The sequence below is a fragment of the Homarus americanus genome, unplaced genomic scaffold, assembly GCF_018991925.1.
Source record: "Homarus americanus isolate GMGI-L3 unplaced genomic scaffold, GMGI_Hamer_2.0 scaffold54443, whole genome shotgun sequence".
Classification (NCBI taxonomy): domain Eukaryota; kingdom Metazoa; phylum Arthropoda; class Malacostraca; order Decapoda; family Nephropidae; genus Homarus; species Homarus americanus.
The window spans coordinates 21,911-40,878 of NW_024750852.1; the positions used below are offsets into that span (position 1 = coordinate 21,911).

The 18,968-nt window shown below is 39.4% G+C and overlaps 1 protein-coding gene across 1 annotated transcript in view; it reads right to left on the minus strand.

Moving 5' to 3' along the window:
• The window catches only part of LOC121854324 (probable E3 ubiquitin-protein ligase makorin-2), a gene marked incomplete at its 3' end in the record, with an annotated part of 32,775 nt that extends 14,010 nt beyond the window's left edge, over positions 1–18,765 (minus strand). The window contains 2 exon segments of the mRNA XM_042348921.1: positions 6,672–6,800; positions 18,713–18,765. Of these exon segments, the coding sequence (XP_042204855.1) occupies positions 6,672–6,800; positions 18,713–18,747 (164 nt within the window).
• Between the last annotated feature and the right edge of the window lie 203 nt (positions 18,766–18,968).

Sequence of the window (18,968 nt, forward strand, 5' to 3'; positions counted from 1 at the left end):
AATTAGAAATAACAGATTTATAAATTGCAAAAGGTTGGATGGTCCATCATTATTATTATTTTTTTATAAATACTGTGTTTGTACGTATATACGAATAATTCCCTGAAAATCTTTTGATTTTAAACCGTATTACTCATTAATGAGTCATCCATGCCACAAGTTGACTTGTGCTTCATGAACTACAGTCTCTCCTCGATTTACGATGGGGTTCCGTCCTGACGACCAGGTAGCAAGTCGAAAATAATACATAGAAATTCTAAAATGGGTGTCTCTTTTTCTTCTCAGCACCACGAGAACTCTCACTTTTACGCTTGCCAGCCATTTTAAAGGGAATTACAAATGAAAATTTTGTCAGTACACAGTGCGATCACTAACGTCGGGACTCGAAAATAAGTAATGTGAAAAATATTTTAAACGACCATGGCCGCCGTATGTCCGGGTTATCGTAAGTCAAATGTGTCGAAAGTCGAGGAGAAACTGTATACACGTTTGTGTAGTGATCTCTTGGTGAAGGAGGGGAGGGTGCAGTCGCTATCTCCTACAATACCATATGGACAGGACTGATTTCCGTCAGCTTCCAGTTCCCATTTAGTATTGCATTTTTTCTCTATTACTAAAGATGTTATATTAATCATGATGAACCATAAACCATAAGAAGCCAATCATATGAAAATATAATACTGAATCAATAAATAAACCTGACGAATGTGGCAACACCTGATCAGCCCCAGCCTGCCTACATACTAATGTGTCTTAGTTCTCGGTAGGCCTACAGCAAATCTGATTAGACCACTGTACAGTATTCAGTAAGTGGTTCATTTCATAAGATTTTTTTTTAACAATCTCCCCCCCCCCCTTTTTAATAGTATTTCTGGTGACCAGAGCATCTCAGAGTCCAAAAAAACAAATTCCAATATATTGAAGTCCCATTTATCGAGGTGTTACTGTATGTAATTTTCTTCGTTTATTTTTACTCTGTTACATACACACATCATCCTACATACATATTCTGAAAAAGGTAAAAGAAATAATTGTCCTAAGGTGCAAACACAACGGGAATATACTGTACATTTCTTTGCACATAAGTTAGCTGGCTCAGTGAGAGAGGAGTGGAGGGTGCAGAGCGTAGGAGGTGAGTGTTGCGAGGGAATCGGTGTCCCAGCTGGTCTTCGTTACGATGGTAAAACGGAGTACAATACAGCTCCTCCCCGACTTACGACCTGCCTTAATCGTACCAAAAATTTGTCCAATTACGTATTTTTGAGTTCCAACGTCAGTGTACTGACAAAATTTTCGTTTGTAATTCACTTCAAAATGGCTGGCAAGCTTAAAAGTGAGAGTTTTGTGGTGCTGAGAACAAAAAGAGACACCCATTTCAGATTTTCTATGTACATGTATTATTTAATCATTTTTGACTTACGACCAATTCGACTTACGATCTGGATTTGGGTCCCTAACCCCATCGTAAGTCGGGGAGCAGCTGTATATGCAAATGGCAACTGCGTTAAACTTTAATTTGGATTTTATTTACTGATTTGACAATAGTGTACAGTATTTTTTGTTGGTATTATTCTTATTTATTCCTCACATTTCCTGGTACAGAGTACTGCACTATATATTAGTTTACGAAAACTATGGCTACAGGAGGAAAATACACACAAATTTTTCCTACATACTCCCTGCTAAAATGGGGGTTCGTCTTATATGCCACAAAATACAGTACTGTATTTTTGGAGTTTTTTTATATAATTATTTATCGTTTTTATACATTTACTACATTCACCGGAAGATACGGACAATCGGCTTTTTCAGACAGGTGATCCCACTTTTTAGTCTGGATCTTCAGGGTTTACAGTACAGCTACTCCTCGACTTACGACATACTCGACCTACGACCACCCGGACATACGACCGCCTCAGTCGTACCAAAATTTTGTCAAATTACGTATTTTCGAGTCCCAACGTTAGTGATTGCGCTGTGTACTGACAAAATTTTCGTTTGTAATCCACTTTAAAATGGCTGGCATGCTTAAAAGTGAGATTTTTGTGGTGCTGAGAAGAGAGAGAGACCCATTTTAGATTTTCTATGTATTATTTAAGCATTTTCGACTTAGGCCTGGATTTGGGTCCCTAACCCCGTCATAAGTCGAGGAGCAGCTGTATAGTACAGGCATTCCTTGAGATACGAATGTGTTAGGTTCCAAAAAACATTTGTTAAGTGAATTTACAAATCTTGAATAAAAGAACATTCACTATGGGAAAAATAGGGTCCAATTCCCCAATGACAAAAATACCCCAATATCCGAGGTTAAGAATCAAGAGAATTTTCTGAAAATGTCTTAAATAAAGATGAAAGTTAAAGTATTTTTGGGGGGACCTGACCTGACTCAATGTCAGGTAGAGTTAGGGTGGGGTGGGGGATTAGTGGTCTCATATTACTGACCTGATGGAATGTCAGGTCACCCTTTCTTGGGCAGGGGATTAGTGGGTCTCATGACTTGAAGATGTCTTGAGTAAACAAGAAAGCTAAAGTATTTTTAGGGAGATTGTAATAAGTATAAGTAAAAATGAGCAAAGTTTATCCATTCAACATTACATTACATAACATTTTAAAATATGAAGTGAGAGAGCAGAAAGGTGTGGGTGATTAGAGAGATGGAGTGGAAAGGAGTGGTAACATGCACCAGTGTTTGTCAAGCGGTAAGCTTCTCAACAGCTGATCTTTTAATTCGCCTCCATGTACCGTTAGCCACACAACAAGACCCTCACTGGATACTTATTGTCTTAATTCCCATTTGTGTGTGTGTGTGTGTGTGTGTGTGTGTGTGTGTGTGTGTGTGTTTTTTTTTTTTTGAGCTTGCCAAGCACATTGTAGGATTTGAAGAGGTTGATGAAGAATTTGTTCAGGAGTCAGGTGGTGAAGTGACATGCCAAGACACTTACACAACACAAGCATTAACAGCACTACTAAACCATTGTCTTATAACATTTTACATTATAATTTGTATTTAAAAATTAATTGATACATGGTGGCTCGACTGGGCTACATTTGCACTTAGACAACTGATCAATGAATAAACCAGGGCACATGGAAACTCATTATACACGAGTGATGTCACGAACCTTTGAAACTGCAACCACAACTTCTGAGCAACCACATAAATTATCACAACATTTACTCAAATGTACTAAAACTATTATGTCTGGTGCAATATAAGGGATTTTTATACAGTTGGTCCTCATATTACGCGGTTAATGTAACCCGGAGGGTACCGCGGAAAGTGAGAAACGCGTAAAGTGAATAACATAACATATGGGATTAATTGAAATGGAGTCCGGGCCGACCCCCAAACTCCACTTTTTGACGACACACAACTATGTTGTAGTAAAAATATTATCTTAACTTTATGATGGCATGCACACACAATTAATAATTAAGAGAAATATCAATAATATTAGGTTTTTTATCTCCTGAGCCACCCACTCTTTCTTCTCATGAGCCACCCATTCTTTATTCTCCTTAGCCACTCACTTTTTCTTCTCCAATGCCACCCACTCTTTTTTCTCCTGAGACACCCACTCTTCTGTTTCATAAGCCACCCACTTTCTTACCCTGAGCCACCCACTTTTTCTTCTCCTGAGCACACCCACTTTTCTTCTCCTAAGTCACCCACTCTTTTGGCTCCAGAGCCACCCACTCTTTATTCTCCTGAGCCACCCACTTTCTTCTCCTGAGTTACCCACTCTTTTGTCTCCGGAGCCACCCACTCTTCTGTCTCAGGAGCCACCCACTCTCTCTCATGAGCCATCCATTCTTTTTTCTCCTGAGCCACCCACTCCTTCTCCTGAGCCACCCACTCTTTTGTCTTATGAGCAACCAACTCTTGTCTTTTGAGCCACCCACTCTTTCTTCTCCTCAGCTACCCACTTTTCCTTCTCCCGAGCCACCCCTTTTCTCTCATGAGCCACCCACTTTCTCACTGAGCCACCCACTCTTCTCCTGAGCCACCCACTCTTTTTGTCTCCGGCCACTCACTCTTTCTTCTCCTCAGCTACCCACTTTTCCTTCTCCCGAGCCACCCCTTTTCTCTCATGAGCCACCCACTCTTCTACTGAGCCACCCACTTTTTCTCCTGAGCCACCCACTCTTTTTGTCTCCAGAGCCACTCACTCTTTCTTCTCTGAGCCACCCACTTTTCCTTCTCCTGAGCCACCCCTTTCTTTCATGAGCTATCCACTCTTCTACTGAGCCACCCCACCCTTTTGTCTCACGAGCCATCTACTTCACCACCATGAGCCACACACTTTTCTCCTGAGCCACCCACTTTTTCTCCTGAGCCACCCACATTTTCTTCTCATGAACCACCCACTTTCTTCTCCTGAGTCACCCACTCGTTCTTCTCCTGAGCCACCCACTCGTTCTTCTGGGCCACCCATTTCTTCTCCTGAGCCACCCACTCTTTCTTCTCCTGAGCCACCCACTCTTTATTCTCCAAAGCCACCACTCTTTTCTCCAGAGCCACCCACTCTTCTTTCTCCAGAGCCACCCACTCTTCTTTTTCCTGAGCCATCCACTCTTCTTTCTCCTGACCCACCCACTCGTTCTTCTCCTGAGCCACCCACTCTTTCTTCTCCAAAGCCAAACACTCTTCTGTTTCATGAGTCACCCATTCTTTTGTCTCATGGGCCACCCATTATTTTGTCTCATGAGCCACCCATTCTTTCTTCCCCTGGCCACCCAATTTTTTGTGTCATGAACGACCCATTCTTTCTTGTCATGAACCACTCACTCTCTTCTCATGAGCGATCCAATCTTTTGTCTCATTAGAAATCCATTCTTGTAGCCTGTAGTCCTGTAGTATATATATACAGAACTGTAAACAAAAGGCATGTCTCGGTAGGCCAGTCCACCCCTGCCCCAGAACCTCACAACGGACATACACAGCTGGTGTAAACTGTCATAAGATAAAATGAACAAACCACCATGAATTAGGCAGTGCTGAGTTATCAAGGTCCTGCATACCAACTCACCACCCATTCACAAACTAAGTAATTAAGTACAGTTTTGTAGATGCAAACATTTCCAAGATGAGAAATCACTCCTGCCAACAATAAAGACTGTGACCATTGCCAAACTGCAAGAAAAGAGCTAAAAGCAATACTGTACAGCACACCCTTACAATTCATGGATTTTTAATTTGCTGCCTTCGATTATTCGTCGAAGACACCCTGGATATACCCAAGAATGTCTGTGGTAGTTTTAAGTTGGCGGCATGTTCTCAGCCGAGACGGGGAGCACACTAGTTTGTGGCGTCCCATAAGTTGTCTGTCTTGTCCCAGGCTGGCCCACGCACTCACTCCGCCTCAGTCCGGGATGAACATTTGTCCGTCTCGTACGTGTACTACTCTCCTCCCTTAACAACTGTGCTTGTGATGGATCCCAAACGCCCTCAACCACCTTCATCCAGCTGCGATAAGGCGCCCAAACAAGTGAAGAGAGAAAAGGTCGTAACCCTACTGAAGAAAAAGCAACTGCTGGACAAACTTTGGGAGTGGCCAAAGCTTTGTCGCGTGTGGCCGAGAGTATGGCATCAATGAGTCAACTGTCCGCTACATCAAGAAGAAAGAGAGGGATATTTGTAATACCGTTGCCCTAAGTGCCCCGTCTTCTGCCCAAGAAGTCACTAATATGAGGGATACAGCTATGGTGAAGATGGAGAAAGCCCTTAACATCTGGATTGAGGACTTTAACCGACACCACATCCCTCTCAGCCAAAAGTTTATCCGTGACAAAGCCAAGGTCCTGTCTGACTGATTCCATGCTGAGGAAGGCAGTGAAGGGGAAGTGAGTGGTGAGGGTGGTGTTAGTGGTGAAGGTGGCGCTAGTGGTGAAGGTGGTGCTAGTGGTGAAGGTGGTGCTAGGGCTGGTGGTTTTGGTGATACCTCAAAGAAAGGTTTTAATGCCAGTAAGGGGCGATTTGAGAACTTCAAGAAGCACTACAATCTGCACAACTTAAGGATCACTGGGAGAAGGGTTATAAGCTGGAGCAGGCTTTCAATGCTGATGAGACTGGCTTGTGGTGGAAGAAGATTCCAGCCAGGTCGTTCATTTCCAGGGAAGATAGGACTCTGATTACGACATGGACAACCCTACTCCTGCCGTTCCCAGTTCTGACCTCCCTCCGCTTTCCCCTGCCTCCTCTTCCGAGACAGATATGGAGCACTTGTAACTCCCCTGCCTTCATCTTCATCACAATTCATCATATTCATCATGATATTCATCAGTAGCAGGGGAGAAAGGAAAAGCCTCTACACAAACAGTCAGCACGTAATGGTGTGTTAATTGCTTTTTTTTATGTACCCCAGTACTTAAAATAATGGGACAAAAATTGAAAAAAAATTAAGACTTTTTTTTACATACAAAAAATTTACCCCCCTCCCGTCAGCAAATGATATTCGCAGACACGGCAATTCGCGGACATTTTCAGACCCAAGTCCCACGAATTTTAAGTTTTTTTTTTTTTTTTTTTCCAGGAATTAGCCCACCCGGTCACAGGTCAAACAACCCACAACGGGGCTGGGGGCGAAAAAACAAAGAAATTGAAAATAGAGAAGAAAAAGGTTATACTGTATATTAATAGAAAAAATTCATCATTAGCACCCTAGGATTACCTGCACGTTCTCCCATAGAAGCATGTTCCTCTCAGGTAATATCGACACACCATTGAAGGGCGTGCTGCATCTCGACTGTGGGAAAAACGACACCGCTCTCCCTCCCGACAAGCACCATTTATAAAATATCTGAAAAAGAGGAAAAAGAGTATCAATTTTATATCTGCATTAAACTACTTGCCATGCAACATTTTTAAAGAGTCTGAAGTAAGCTATATCATAAAACTAAATCTTAACATATTCCTGTACAATATCAGGGGCAGATCCATGAATTTTTGAAGAAAGGAGGAAGGGCAGACCTGCTCAGATGGTTGAGGTAACTTATGGCAAGTACTGTACTACACAGTGAGCCAGAGTTGTCAAGTAAGGAAGTAAATTTACTCGAGTACAGTACTGTATTCAAGTAAATTTTGGGGGTAGATAGGACAGATAAGACACAGCCATATAAGACGTGCCTCCCGTTTTAGCAGGGAGTACTTAGGAAAAAAAATTTATATGTAGTTTCCTCCTATAGCCATAGTTTTCTTAAAACAATATATATACAGTACAGGTACAGTGAACCCTCACTTTACGCAGTCAATTGAACCCACGGTGGCCCGCGTAAAGTGAGAAACGCGTAAAGTGAACAACATAACATATGGGATTAATTGAAATAGAGACCAGGCCGACCCCCAAACTCCACTTTTTCAGACACAATACCTACGTTGTAATAAAAATAACTTCTTAATTTTATGATGGTATGCACACACAATTAATAATTAAGAGAAATATAAATAATATTAGGTTTTTTAACACTTACAATAGTAGAAAAGATGGCTGGGCATACGGGGATGGGGGTTTGGTTCCGAGGCAGAGGGCAGATTATTGGCCCTCACCTTTATCACTTGTATCAATTGTATCACTATCCACCACAGAGGCTTGCAGGGCCTCTTTCTCAAACCCCTCAAAGTCCATATAAGTCCATATCCTCACTATCATTATCACTATCACTGACTTGGGCCGGCTGTGGTGTGTGGCAGGTGAAGAACTCGGTAATGTTTTGATGACTGGGCAACCTTGTGCGCACCCTGCTCGCGCTGCTCTCCGCGTAAAAGAGTACACACACCGCGGAAAGTGAGCATTCCGGTTTCGGCAGGGTACCGCGTAAACGTGGAAACGCGTAAAGTGGGACCGCGTAAAGCAAGGGTTGACTGTATACAGTACAGTACCAGTAAATGTGAAGAATAAATAAAAATAATACCAATAAATAAGTTTCAACAAAAAATACCGTATTGCCAAACCAGTAAATACAGGTACTCCCCGACTTACGACCGACTCGACTTACGTCCACCCGCACTTACGACCTGCCTCAGTCATACCAAAATGTGGTCAAATTATGTATTTTTGAGTCCCAAAGTCAGTACACAGACAAAATTTTCATCTGTAATTCACTTTAAAATGGCTGGCAAGCTTAAAAGTGAGTGTTTTGTGGTGCGGAGAAGAAAAAGAGACTCAATTTTTTATTTAAGCATTTCCGACTTGCGACCATTTCGACTTACGACCTGGATATCGTCCCTAACCCCGTCGTAAGTCGGGGAGTACCTGTAAGTGCCAAATGAAAGTTTAACAGTCACCATTGGCATATACCTGGACACCCTGTTCACCATAGCATCATAGATCCTAACTCCGCCTATTCCCTAGGAACGCTCCCTCTCCCTACCAACTGCTAGGCCATCCTCCCGCTCCCTCACTGAGCCAGTTAACTCATGTGCAAATAAATGCATATTCCCTTATGTTTGCCCTTAGGACAATTATTTCTTCACAATATGTATGTAGGACAGTGTGTGCATGTAACTGAGTAAAAATAAATGAAGAAAGTTACGTACAGTAAACGGTATCTACCCGAAAATACGAGTTGAAAAACAACTATAACACCTCACAGCTTGGCCCAGTAGCCTGGTGGTTACAGTGACAAGTCTAATCTGGCTACAATGCCGTCAGCAATGATAACAGATGCAAATGTGAAAAGAAAGTTATTTTGAAATCTTCATTTGTATCAGGTACCTGTATTTGTAGATTGAAAAAAAATGTTGCAGAAATGGCATTAATAGACTGTAAGAGTTCAGAAATGGTTATTGCTTAGCCACCTCTGAAGAGTTAGGTGTCTACAGTACGGATGTTAATCGTCTCAGGTTATCATCATCAATACAGTACTGTAGTTACAAATTGAGCTTTTATATTTAAAATAATTATTTTTTAATTAAAAATAATAATTACGTGCTTAAATAAGCAATATTTTTAATTCTGGAGTTGGGTGAGGTAGAATTTAGCCTAGTGGAGACAGCAACTGGGGGGATTCATTAGATTACGGGAGACCGCAACCTCACAAATTGGATTAATGAAAATATTCAGTTGTTGTTCTTACCCCCTAATGTCACCTCTCTTATTCAACCTTTGGATCAGGGATCCATTGCCTTATTCAAACGAATGTATTTGAAGACAACAATGAAGCAAATGGCAAATGTAATGAGTTCTGACCAAGAACTGACTATCCAGCAATTCTCAGTCGTACCAAAATTTGTCAAATTACATATTTTCGAGTCCCAACGTTAGCAATTACGCTGTGTACTGACAAAATTTTCATTTGTAATCCACTTTAAAATGGCTGGCAAGCTTAAAAGTGAGAGTTTTGTGGTGCTGAGAAGAAAAAGAGACACCCATATTAGATTTTCTATGTACAGTGGGGTATGCTATAACGAACGGATCCTACTACGAATATTCCTATAACGAACGGTTTTACCTATAAAATTGAGAATGCTATAACGAACGAAACTCCTACAATGCACATTATTTAAAAAACATTTTTTTTTTACTAATTTATTGTTTTTTTATTACAAGTATTAATGATATTGGTTATTTCAGGGGTTTAGATGCATATTTATGCACTTTTTTACAATTTTTACAATTTTATATTATATTTTTCAGTGTTAAGTGGTTGTATTTGGTGGCCTGGAACGGATTAATCCTATAACGAACGAATGCTATAACGAACAAGGTTCTAGAACCAATTAGATTCGTTATAGCATACCCCACTGTATTATTTAACCATTTTCGACTTACGACCTGGATTTGGGTCCCTATCCCCGTCGTAAGTCGAGGAGCACCTGTATATAAAGTTATAAACCATGCATTTACCTACAAAAACATCATAAGAAACATTGTATCATTACTAGAGAGAATGAAATATTATTCTAACAAACACCAATTGACAACTACAGGTACTCCCCGACTTACAACGGGGTTAGGGACCAACATCCAGGTCGTAAGTCGAAATGGTCGTAAGTTGGAAATGCTTAAATAACACATAGAAAATAAAAAATTTGGGTCTTTTTTTCTTCTCAGCACCACAAAACACTCACTTTTAAGCTTGCCAGCCATTTTAAAGTGAATTACAGATGAAAAATTTGTCTGTGTACTGACTTTGGGACTCAAAAATACAGTACAGTGACCCCTCGGTTAACGAACTCAATCCGTTCCAGAAGGTCGTTCGTTAACCGAAAAGTTCGTTAACCGAAACCATTGTTTCAATGGGTTTTTGGGTAATTGGTTCCAGCTCACCGAAAATTTCCTAAATTCATCAAAAATGGTAGAAAAGTTCACTTACTTTGAGGTGTGTATGTAGAAGGCTCCTGGATGATGATGATGATGGGATTTAGAATGGGGATGGAGGAGAAGGAAGAAGAGAAGGCATTGGGATGGAAGAGAAGTCACCCGATGGCGCCATTTCACCCATAAAATTTTAGCTCTCTTGGTGTAATTCAAGATTATTTTCTTTAAATCAACACTGCACTGCATTATATATTGTCAATATGTAAAATATATTTTAAAATGACCAATAATTTGCTTGGAAACACAGAAAAAGAGCATTTAGTTGAAGAGAGTCTCAAGCAAGATGTTACCTCCAGTGAAAACAGAGAGAGACTAACGCCTGTTTGCTGTGTTAAGAGGCTGGATGCCGTGCATTAAACTAGTCAATTTACCTTCAATTATGTTCAATAATTGTTAAAATGACTAAAAAATTGAATATTAAACTTTTAAAATTATTGAATAGTATAAACTTCTTGATATTTACTAAAATAGTAAGGAATTTAAGCCCTAGAACCGATTAATGTATTGGCGGACTGATACTAAAGCTGGTTGCCCGGTCAGTGCAAGCGAAAACATGTTGAGGTCGGTTCGTAAGAAATTCGTTAACCGACTTTTTGTTCGTTAACCGAATTGAAGATCCTTATGGAAGGCAGTTCGTTGACCGAAATTTCGTTAACCGAGGCGTTCGTTAAACGAGGGGTCACTGTACATAATTTGACCACATTTTGGTATGACTGAGGCAGGTCGAAATTCTCACGAACAACACGTTTTGTTGTGAGCATCAGCTGGTCAGCTGATGGGCTAGTCTGCCAATTCAGTAAACTGTATTCTATGTTTACATTCGTTTCCAGTGGAGTAAATATCAAGAAAGTTGTGCTCTTTAATATTTGTGCATTTTTTATATTAAAATTATTCGTCATTTAAAAATTTAGTTAACATTTGATAATATATGTAGTACAGGGAACTAGTTTTTTGTGCGCTCATCAGCCGCTTGACTCAGCCACCAGGCATCAGTTTGGCTTTGTTGACAGTGGAGTGAACATCAATTTTGTTGGTGTCTTGAATATTTTTGCATTTTTACATTAAAATTATTGGTCATTCTGAAATTTAGTTAACATATTGATAATATATAGCGCAGTGCAGTGTTGATTTAAATAAAATAATCTTGAATTACACCTTGTGAACTTAAAATTTTATTGGTGAAATTACTGCATCAAGCATGGGTCCCCTGAAAGGTGATTTCTCCTCCATCCCCACTTCATTCTCTTCTTCCTTCTCCTCCACCCCTACTTCTAATTCCCATCATCATCATCAACCAGGAACCTTCTACATACACACCTCAAAGTAAGTGTACTTTACTGCATTTTTTTTTACTATGTATGTACTTTTCTGTGAGCTGGAACCAATTACCCAATATCCCATTGAAACAATGGATTCGGTTAATGAAATTTTCGTTTAACAAACGACTTCGTGGAACAAATAGTGTTCGTTAACCGAGGGACCACTGTATAGCGATTCCAAAGGATCTCTAAACACCCTTTTCTCTGGAGTGCACGGTCATGAGCTAAAGCAATTATTAGTTACATCTTCACGCTCACTAGTTGTGCTTGAATTACTGTACACCTGGCAGCTCTTTGTTTTGAGACAGTTTGTATAGAAGAGAAAACAGGAGTTTTTTCCACCTAGTGGAAGCTTGCGGGTGCACGGTGGCCACCGTAACTTTTGCTGTATGATAAGTTGGGTTACAGTCACCATAAACTGTTAGTGAATCACCCGTTCAACCTTAAGGTTGATCATAAAGGGCAGTATTAAAGATCGTTTAGCTTGAGATCTCCCTATGGGGATTGCCCACTTTAACATTCAAGAAGCGTAGTGAATCCTCAAGGCAGGAGCAATGCTCACGGATATTACTGGAATTTTTATGAGAAGGAGGAGGGAGCCCTAAGCAAGCCCTATGGATAAATCATAGTTGACTGTAATTTAATTGCAATTACAAATATGTTGCAATGCTTCTTGTATTGTCAAAAAAATAATTATCATACATTTTGATGAATTTCTTTGATGGACAAGGATGGATATATACATCGTTAAGACATTCATACTCAACCCCCAAAATTTGATGTCACCTTTGTTTACCAAAAATCAAACTGCCAAATTTGAATCCCATTAATGAATCTAGTGTGAACATAGAGGAAGGTCTTACTATAGAAATATCCCATCAAATTTGTTGTCTTTAGGCCAACTCTAACACACACATGTGTGAAATCACTTGCCACTAATATAGAAGATACATTTGATAATTCTATTGATTTAGTATAATTCAGTAGTACGTATCTTAATTGCCCATAACTAACATTAAGTATGGGTTGTTTGACACATTCCAGGAAGATTTCTCTTCAGTTACCAACATTTTTACTGGTGACATATTAATCAGATAGTACGTTACTGTATATCTGAGATTTATGAAATATTTCAATACTTGTAGCATATTAGCCTAGGTCTCCATGTGAACTCATTCATCACCTATACAAATTGGTAAATTTTTACAAGTTGCCCATAATGTCCCACAATATTTTTGGGTCCAGTTCTAGATATATCTCACCATTCTAAGTACCATTCATTCTAAACATTTCTGTAAAAAATGAACCATAGTTAACGTAATAGAACCTGACCTAACCAACCAAAGAAACCTACCTAACCTTACCTAACTCCCTATGCCGGGGGACGAACCCGCTATATTAAACAAAAAGTACTTATTTTGTAATCTGGTACCAATGAAATCAATATTATTGAAGCGTCATGGTATAATTTTACATTTTATGTGGACATGAGAGTATGCGCAGACAGAGTAGGCCGGTTGTAAACCAACAGACAACATGCGGTAACTCACCAGATTATGGGCAACTTGTAAAAAAAATACCACATGATTTGTACTTTGCACAATACAGTATACATGATTATTCTATTGATTCAGTATATGTTTATTTGATTTTTATTCCCCACAACTAACAGTAATTGTGATCAGCTGTTCGTATACAGCATACCAACATTCACTTTTTCCTATGTTGGCAGACCTGGAGCAAGTCCCATGATTTTGTACCACCTAAAATGCGACCAACGCCCATGGCTTGGGCAAAGCTCACCGTAAGGTTTCCTCATGAGGAAAGCCCACGTAAAACGATCTTGAATACTGTCCAGAGATTTACGGTCACGTCATTAGTGAATCTATGCCAAGTTACAAAATATTATTTTTTCAATGTTTTTCATGAAAAAAAAAAAAAAAACATGAATTTCCACTAGCAACCCACAGTTCGGTGGAATTTTCATACCAGACATGGAGCTCCATTTTTGGGTGACTTATGACACTTGTTGGGAATAATTATGATATCGGGTGATGCAGTGAAATGGCTAACCTAACATAACCATTAACCATTTCTTTTTTACGGGGATTAGCCCACCCGGGCATAGGTCAACGAGCCATATCGGGGCCTAGGGGGCGAAAAAATATGAATAGAAAGAAATTATAAATAGAAAAGAAAAAGGTTATACAGTATTAATCTACAACGCAAAGATGCCGGAAAACCAGCTTTTTAAAGTGAGACAGATTGTGTGAGAATGGAAACACAGAAGGCAGTGCATTCCACAATTTGGCTGTGTGAGGAAAGAAGGATGTACTATAACAGGTTATTCTAGTGTGACCGACATCCACAGAGTAAAGGTGGGCACCACGGGCAAGATGTGTGTTACAAGCACACGGCCTTACCGGCGGTACACGTGATGCCAAATCCATCGAACATTGCCAGTTAAAGTACCTGTAAAAGAGAGAGTGAAGCAACATTGCGGCGAAGAGAAAGGGAAGAAAGATTGTCAACTAAAGGAGGAGAGTAAATAAGATGAAATGCCTTTGATTGCACCATATCTAACAATTGGAGAGAAGAAGAACCACCCCAGATATGAGAGCAGTACTCCAAGTTAGAACGAATGAATCCCTTATATACTTGAAGCAACTGCTCAGGAGTGAAGTAGCTATGGCATCTGCAAGCATTCCCAACTTTCGGGAGGCAGGTTTAGCAATGTTGAGGATGTGTGGCTTCCATGACATATTAGACGAAATGGTGAGGCTTAGCATATCTATTTTAGAATTTGGCGTCCTGAAATGTGATTGGTGGGAGATCATCTAATTTGGATAGTGTAATTGGTAAATACTGAGTTTTATTACTATTGAATTGAACCAAGTTTCTACCTCCCCATTCGGAGATGCTGCACAGATCCGCATTGATAGCTGTAATGATATCAGCTCTAGAAACAGATCTAGTTGAGAGCTAGGGGGAATGGGAAACTGTGAAGAAGAGTGAAGAGTAGAATCTTCAGCATGAGAATGGATAGATTAGTTGTTGTGTGAAGTAAATCATTGATAAAAATGAAGGAAGAGAGTAGGTGAAAAAACAGAACCGTATGGAACACCAATATTGGCAGAGAAAGAGCGAGAGATCGATCCCTCAACAACAACTGCCATGGATCGGTTCTCAAGGAAGCTGGAGATTGGAGAACAAAGTGGGAGAGAGAAACCATAAGAGGGAAGTTTAGAAAGCAAAGACTTGTGCCATACCCAGTCAAATGCTTGGGAGATGTCGAGGGCCACGACGAAAGTTTCCCCATAATCCCTAAGAGAGAATGACCAAAGATGAGTGCAGTAGGAGAGCAGATCACCAGTCGATCTCGCCATGCAAATGCCATACTGGTGATCCAACAAAAGAGAATGGTGTTCAAGGTGACGGAGAAAATGAGATTAAGATAGTTTCAGAAATCTTAGAGAGGGATGAAGTTAGGGCAATGGAGCGATAGTTAAGAGGGATTGGACTGATCACCCTTCTTCGGGATGGGCTGAACCGAGGCATACTTCGAAGAAGGAAAAGTTTGGGTTTTGAGGCAAAGGCAAAAGAGGCAAGCAAGCACAGGGGCCAAAACTTCAGCACACTCCCTCAGAACACGAGGGGGTATTCCATCCGGTCCATGCACCTTATTCACATCCAACCTGGATAACACACCAGCAACCCTACGAGTGGAGATTATAGGAAAGTGCATAGGTTCAGTAGGAGGGATAGAGTTGGAATCGTCTTAGGTGGAGTTAAGAGAAGAATAAGATGCCAAAGAGACTGGCATTATCAGGGGGAGAGTTGGCTATAGAGTTATTAGGTCGGAAGTTTGGCGAAAGATTACCATCAAATTCGAATGAATCACACCAAAACCCATCGGAAAAACCTAGGTTTATTCTCAAAATCGATTTCTGTGCTAACCTAACCTTACCTAATGCCATTGTTCAAAATAATATATACTGTATCTCATAAATTTCTAGGTGCAAATTTCTGTGCCCACCATGTTGCCAGAGTCACTTTTCTCCTTTCCTCCTCTTTGTGACATGACAACCAATGACCTTCAATATCATGTCATGTGACTTGGCTGGCCAATCATTTTGAAGCAACCAAATATTACAAGATCACGGTGTCCTGCCAACATCAAGACTGTGTCCTAAGTGTGGAAATTTACTTTTAAGAAAAGACAGAAATTATTTTGTCTGTAACCATTAGCGCACCAGATTGCCCGGCTGTATCCTCCACCACAGTAGGCTCCAAAAAAATGGTTAGGTTAGGTATGGTATGGTTTTTTTTTTGGGCTTACTCAAACCTGACAGCCATTTTGGTGCAAATTAGTGGTTTCGTTTACAAATAAAAATGTAATTAAAAAAAAAACACTATTTTGCACATGAAGTGAAGGTCAGATTTGAGTCAAACACACCATAATCCACCAAAAAACATATTTTTGTATCAAAACCTGAGGACAGCCATTGGACGAATATTTACCTAACCAGGGTTGCGCCACTTGAATTTCTTACTGTTCAGCTGAAGAAAACTGTGGTGACACCGCCAAATGTGTTGTTCTTCATGCAATGTACACTGATTATTACACTTTGGACAAATAAAGTTGTTTTATTAATACACCATGTTTTCTTAAAAAAAGAAATTTCCTCACTATTTTTCTGATGAAACTCGGCAATTGACGTAAAATAATCTCTATCACAATGTCGGCACAGCTCTTCCACTTGTTCAGCCATATCTGGTACTGAAAATTCAAATCTCCGCTCCCGACAAACCCACACATTATTCATCGGCTAAGACAAAAAATTCTTGCCCAATAAGTCTCCTATCGCTATGGCCAAATGAAACTCCCACACCACACCCGCACATTTTTTTTTTCGGGGTTTTAGCCCACCCAGGCACTGACCCACACCAGGGTCTAGGGGGCAAAAATTTAATAATTATCCATAGTAATAAAATTTATAAAAAAAATAATAATGATAATAATAATAATAACACTAATAATAATAATAATAATAATAATAATAAAGAACTACAGAGAAATAAAAAATAAATAAAAATCAATAGTGAAAAATACTATATGCATGTTGTGTTGTCAAGTAAGAGAAACAATTGAAACCTGCAATTGTGTGTAAATGAGGCAGAAAGACAGATCAGCAACCTGGGACTTGGTCACAATTTTTGTGATGCCATATAGCAGCAGGGTCTACCATTGGACAACACATTATGCTTCCAATATCTTCCCAGGCTGTAGTTCCTCCCCGTTTGATAGCTGCCTACTGCCTGTAGATGCTTAAGAAGCGAAGACGGAGGTAAGGAGCACTGCGTGAGGGGGGTCAGACCTTCTCCGCAAAAAGTAAACAACACATGGCAACAATTGTGACTGACCAAATCTAATAATTGAAAAATTAATATCACGGTTATCCTTAATTTCCAACGGAATATCATAGAAGAAAAATGTCTCAGAATTATCTAAACATTACGAAATACATATTAATAACAGCGAGAGAAAGACCGGTGCTTTACTATAAATTCAAAAATTAAATAAAACAGAGAAATACAAAAGAAAATTATAATTCTTCCAACTTCTTTTAATTAGATAGGTAGAAATCAAGTTTTCGGTAAATTTATACTCGTGGAATACCATGGATTTTAACATTCGGAAAAACACATTGCTCAAGAACCAAAAAGCACCAAAACTAACCTAACCTAACAACGTAATGTATCCTCACCCAGAGGTTCATTGGTTGTCTACTTGTAAAATAATACAATATTATTTTACTTTAGGACATAGCACGCCCGAAAGTTATAAAATACTAATACATTTAGATCTCCCTATTCTGAGCATTTTAAACCCCATATATACCAGTCGGAAATAGATAATAGAGACACAATTGAATTTAATCAATTTTAAGTAGTTTTCAGTCTTCGTCCGAGATGTTATCGGTGCATCAATCATGCGCAATATTGACCGACGTCATCCAGTCGTGACCAATGATGTATCGATATCATCATGCAATTTTTTTTTACCAATCACATTTGATTTTTTTCAAAGAAAGCAGTCTGGGTACGATTTTAATTTTACTTACCAGTCTCACAATGGCCGTGGTTGAGGTTGGTTATCATTTGTGCTCCTATGATTATTTTACCGAGGTAAGTTTATTGCCGAGTTTTACGAGAAAGAAGATCATTCTATCCAATTCATACGTATCCCTGGTCCTTCTAACTAAGGTATTGTACTTTTGGACATGACGTGTCCCAAAGTTTTAAACTGAAACATTTAGAATAGTTTAAGATAGGCCTACCAGGGGTCCGGGGGCAGAGCCCCCAGCTATGGGTTAGTTTTGGTTAAATGACTCGTTTTCTCCCACCCAAAAACCCCGATTTCCCAGGCTCTCCCCCATTTTTTTTTCGGGTGGGGGGGGGGCAGGGGGGCAAAGACGAGAAATTTCTGCCAAAAATTAAGGTCATATTCGTTTAAAACACACCTTAATACACTGTAAAAACAGATTGGTCAACCACTTGGGACTCAAGTCCTAAAGTAAAAATTTACCAAAAATACCAAGTTGGTATTCCTCTATATAATTTTTTCCTGAAGTTGCTCATTTTAAAGAGTGCTATTGTGAACTATTACCACAAAAGATGCTAAAATTCAAAATCCTGGAAGTTTGACAACGTTTACGTGAAAAAGTAAGAGTAAACACAATTAAGGGTTGGTCCACTCGCTGTTCTAACGGGTAGCCACCCGATACTGATTATCTTCTAAAAAAAATCTTCTTAGAAGACAAGTGTTCGTCATGACTACATGCTTATAAGTAAACGGTAAATATTTCATTGTTTTCGACCTAAAACTCCTCCATAAATATAAAATATTTTCAACTTTAAATTGGCCAGTGTTCGTAACTAAATTCCACTGCTTAAAAATAAGCGAACTGTAATCATTCCATAACACATAATATGATTAAAGTACATTCTCAATACTGTACAACTATTTTTTTGAGATCCACAACTTGTTAAAACAAACAATGTAATACTAACCGACACAACACACTCTGAGTCCCACCTTCTGCCATTTTCACATCCTTGATGAAAACAAGTTCCAATATTTGTATTGTCGTACTCTACTGAAGTAATAATCTACACTTGTATATTTCACAAAGATAAAATACATACTATAAGAATTCAAATTAAGATAATATTTATTAAGGCATAAAGTATTAATTCTTAATGGCTAAATATTTCTAAACTTAAACAAGTAAAGACTCTAATATACCGAACAAAATGAACGTATGGC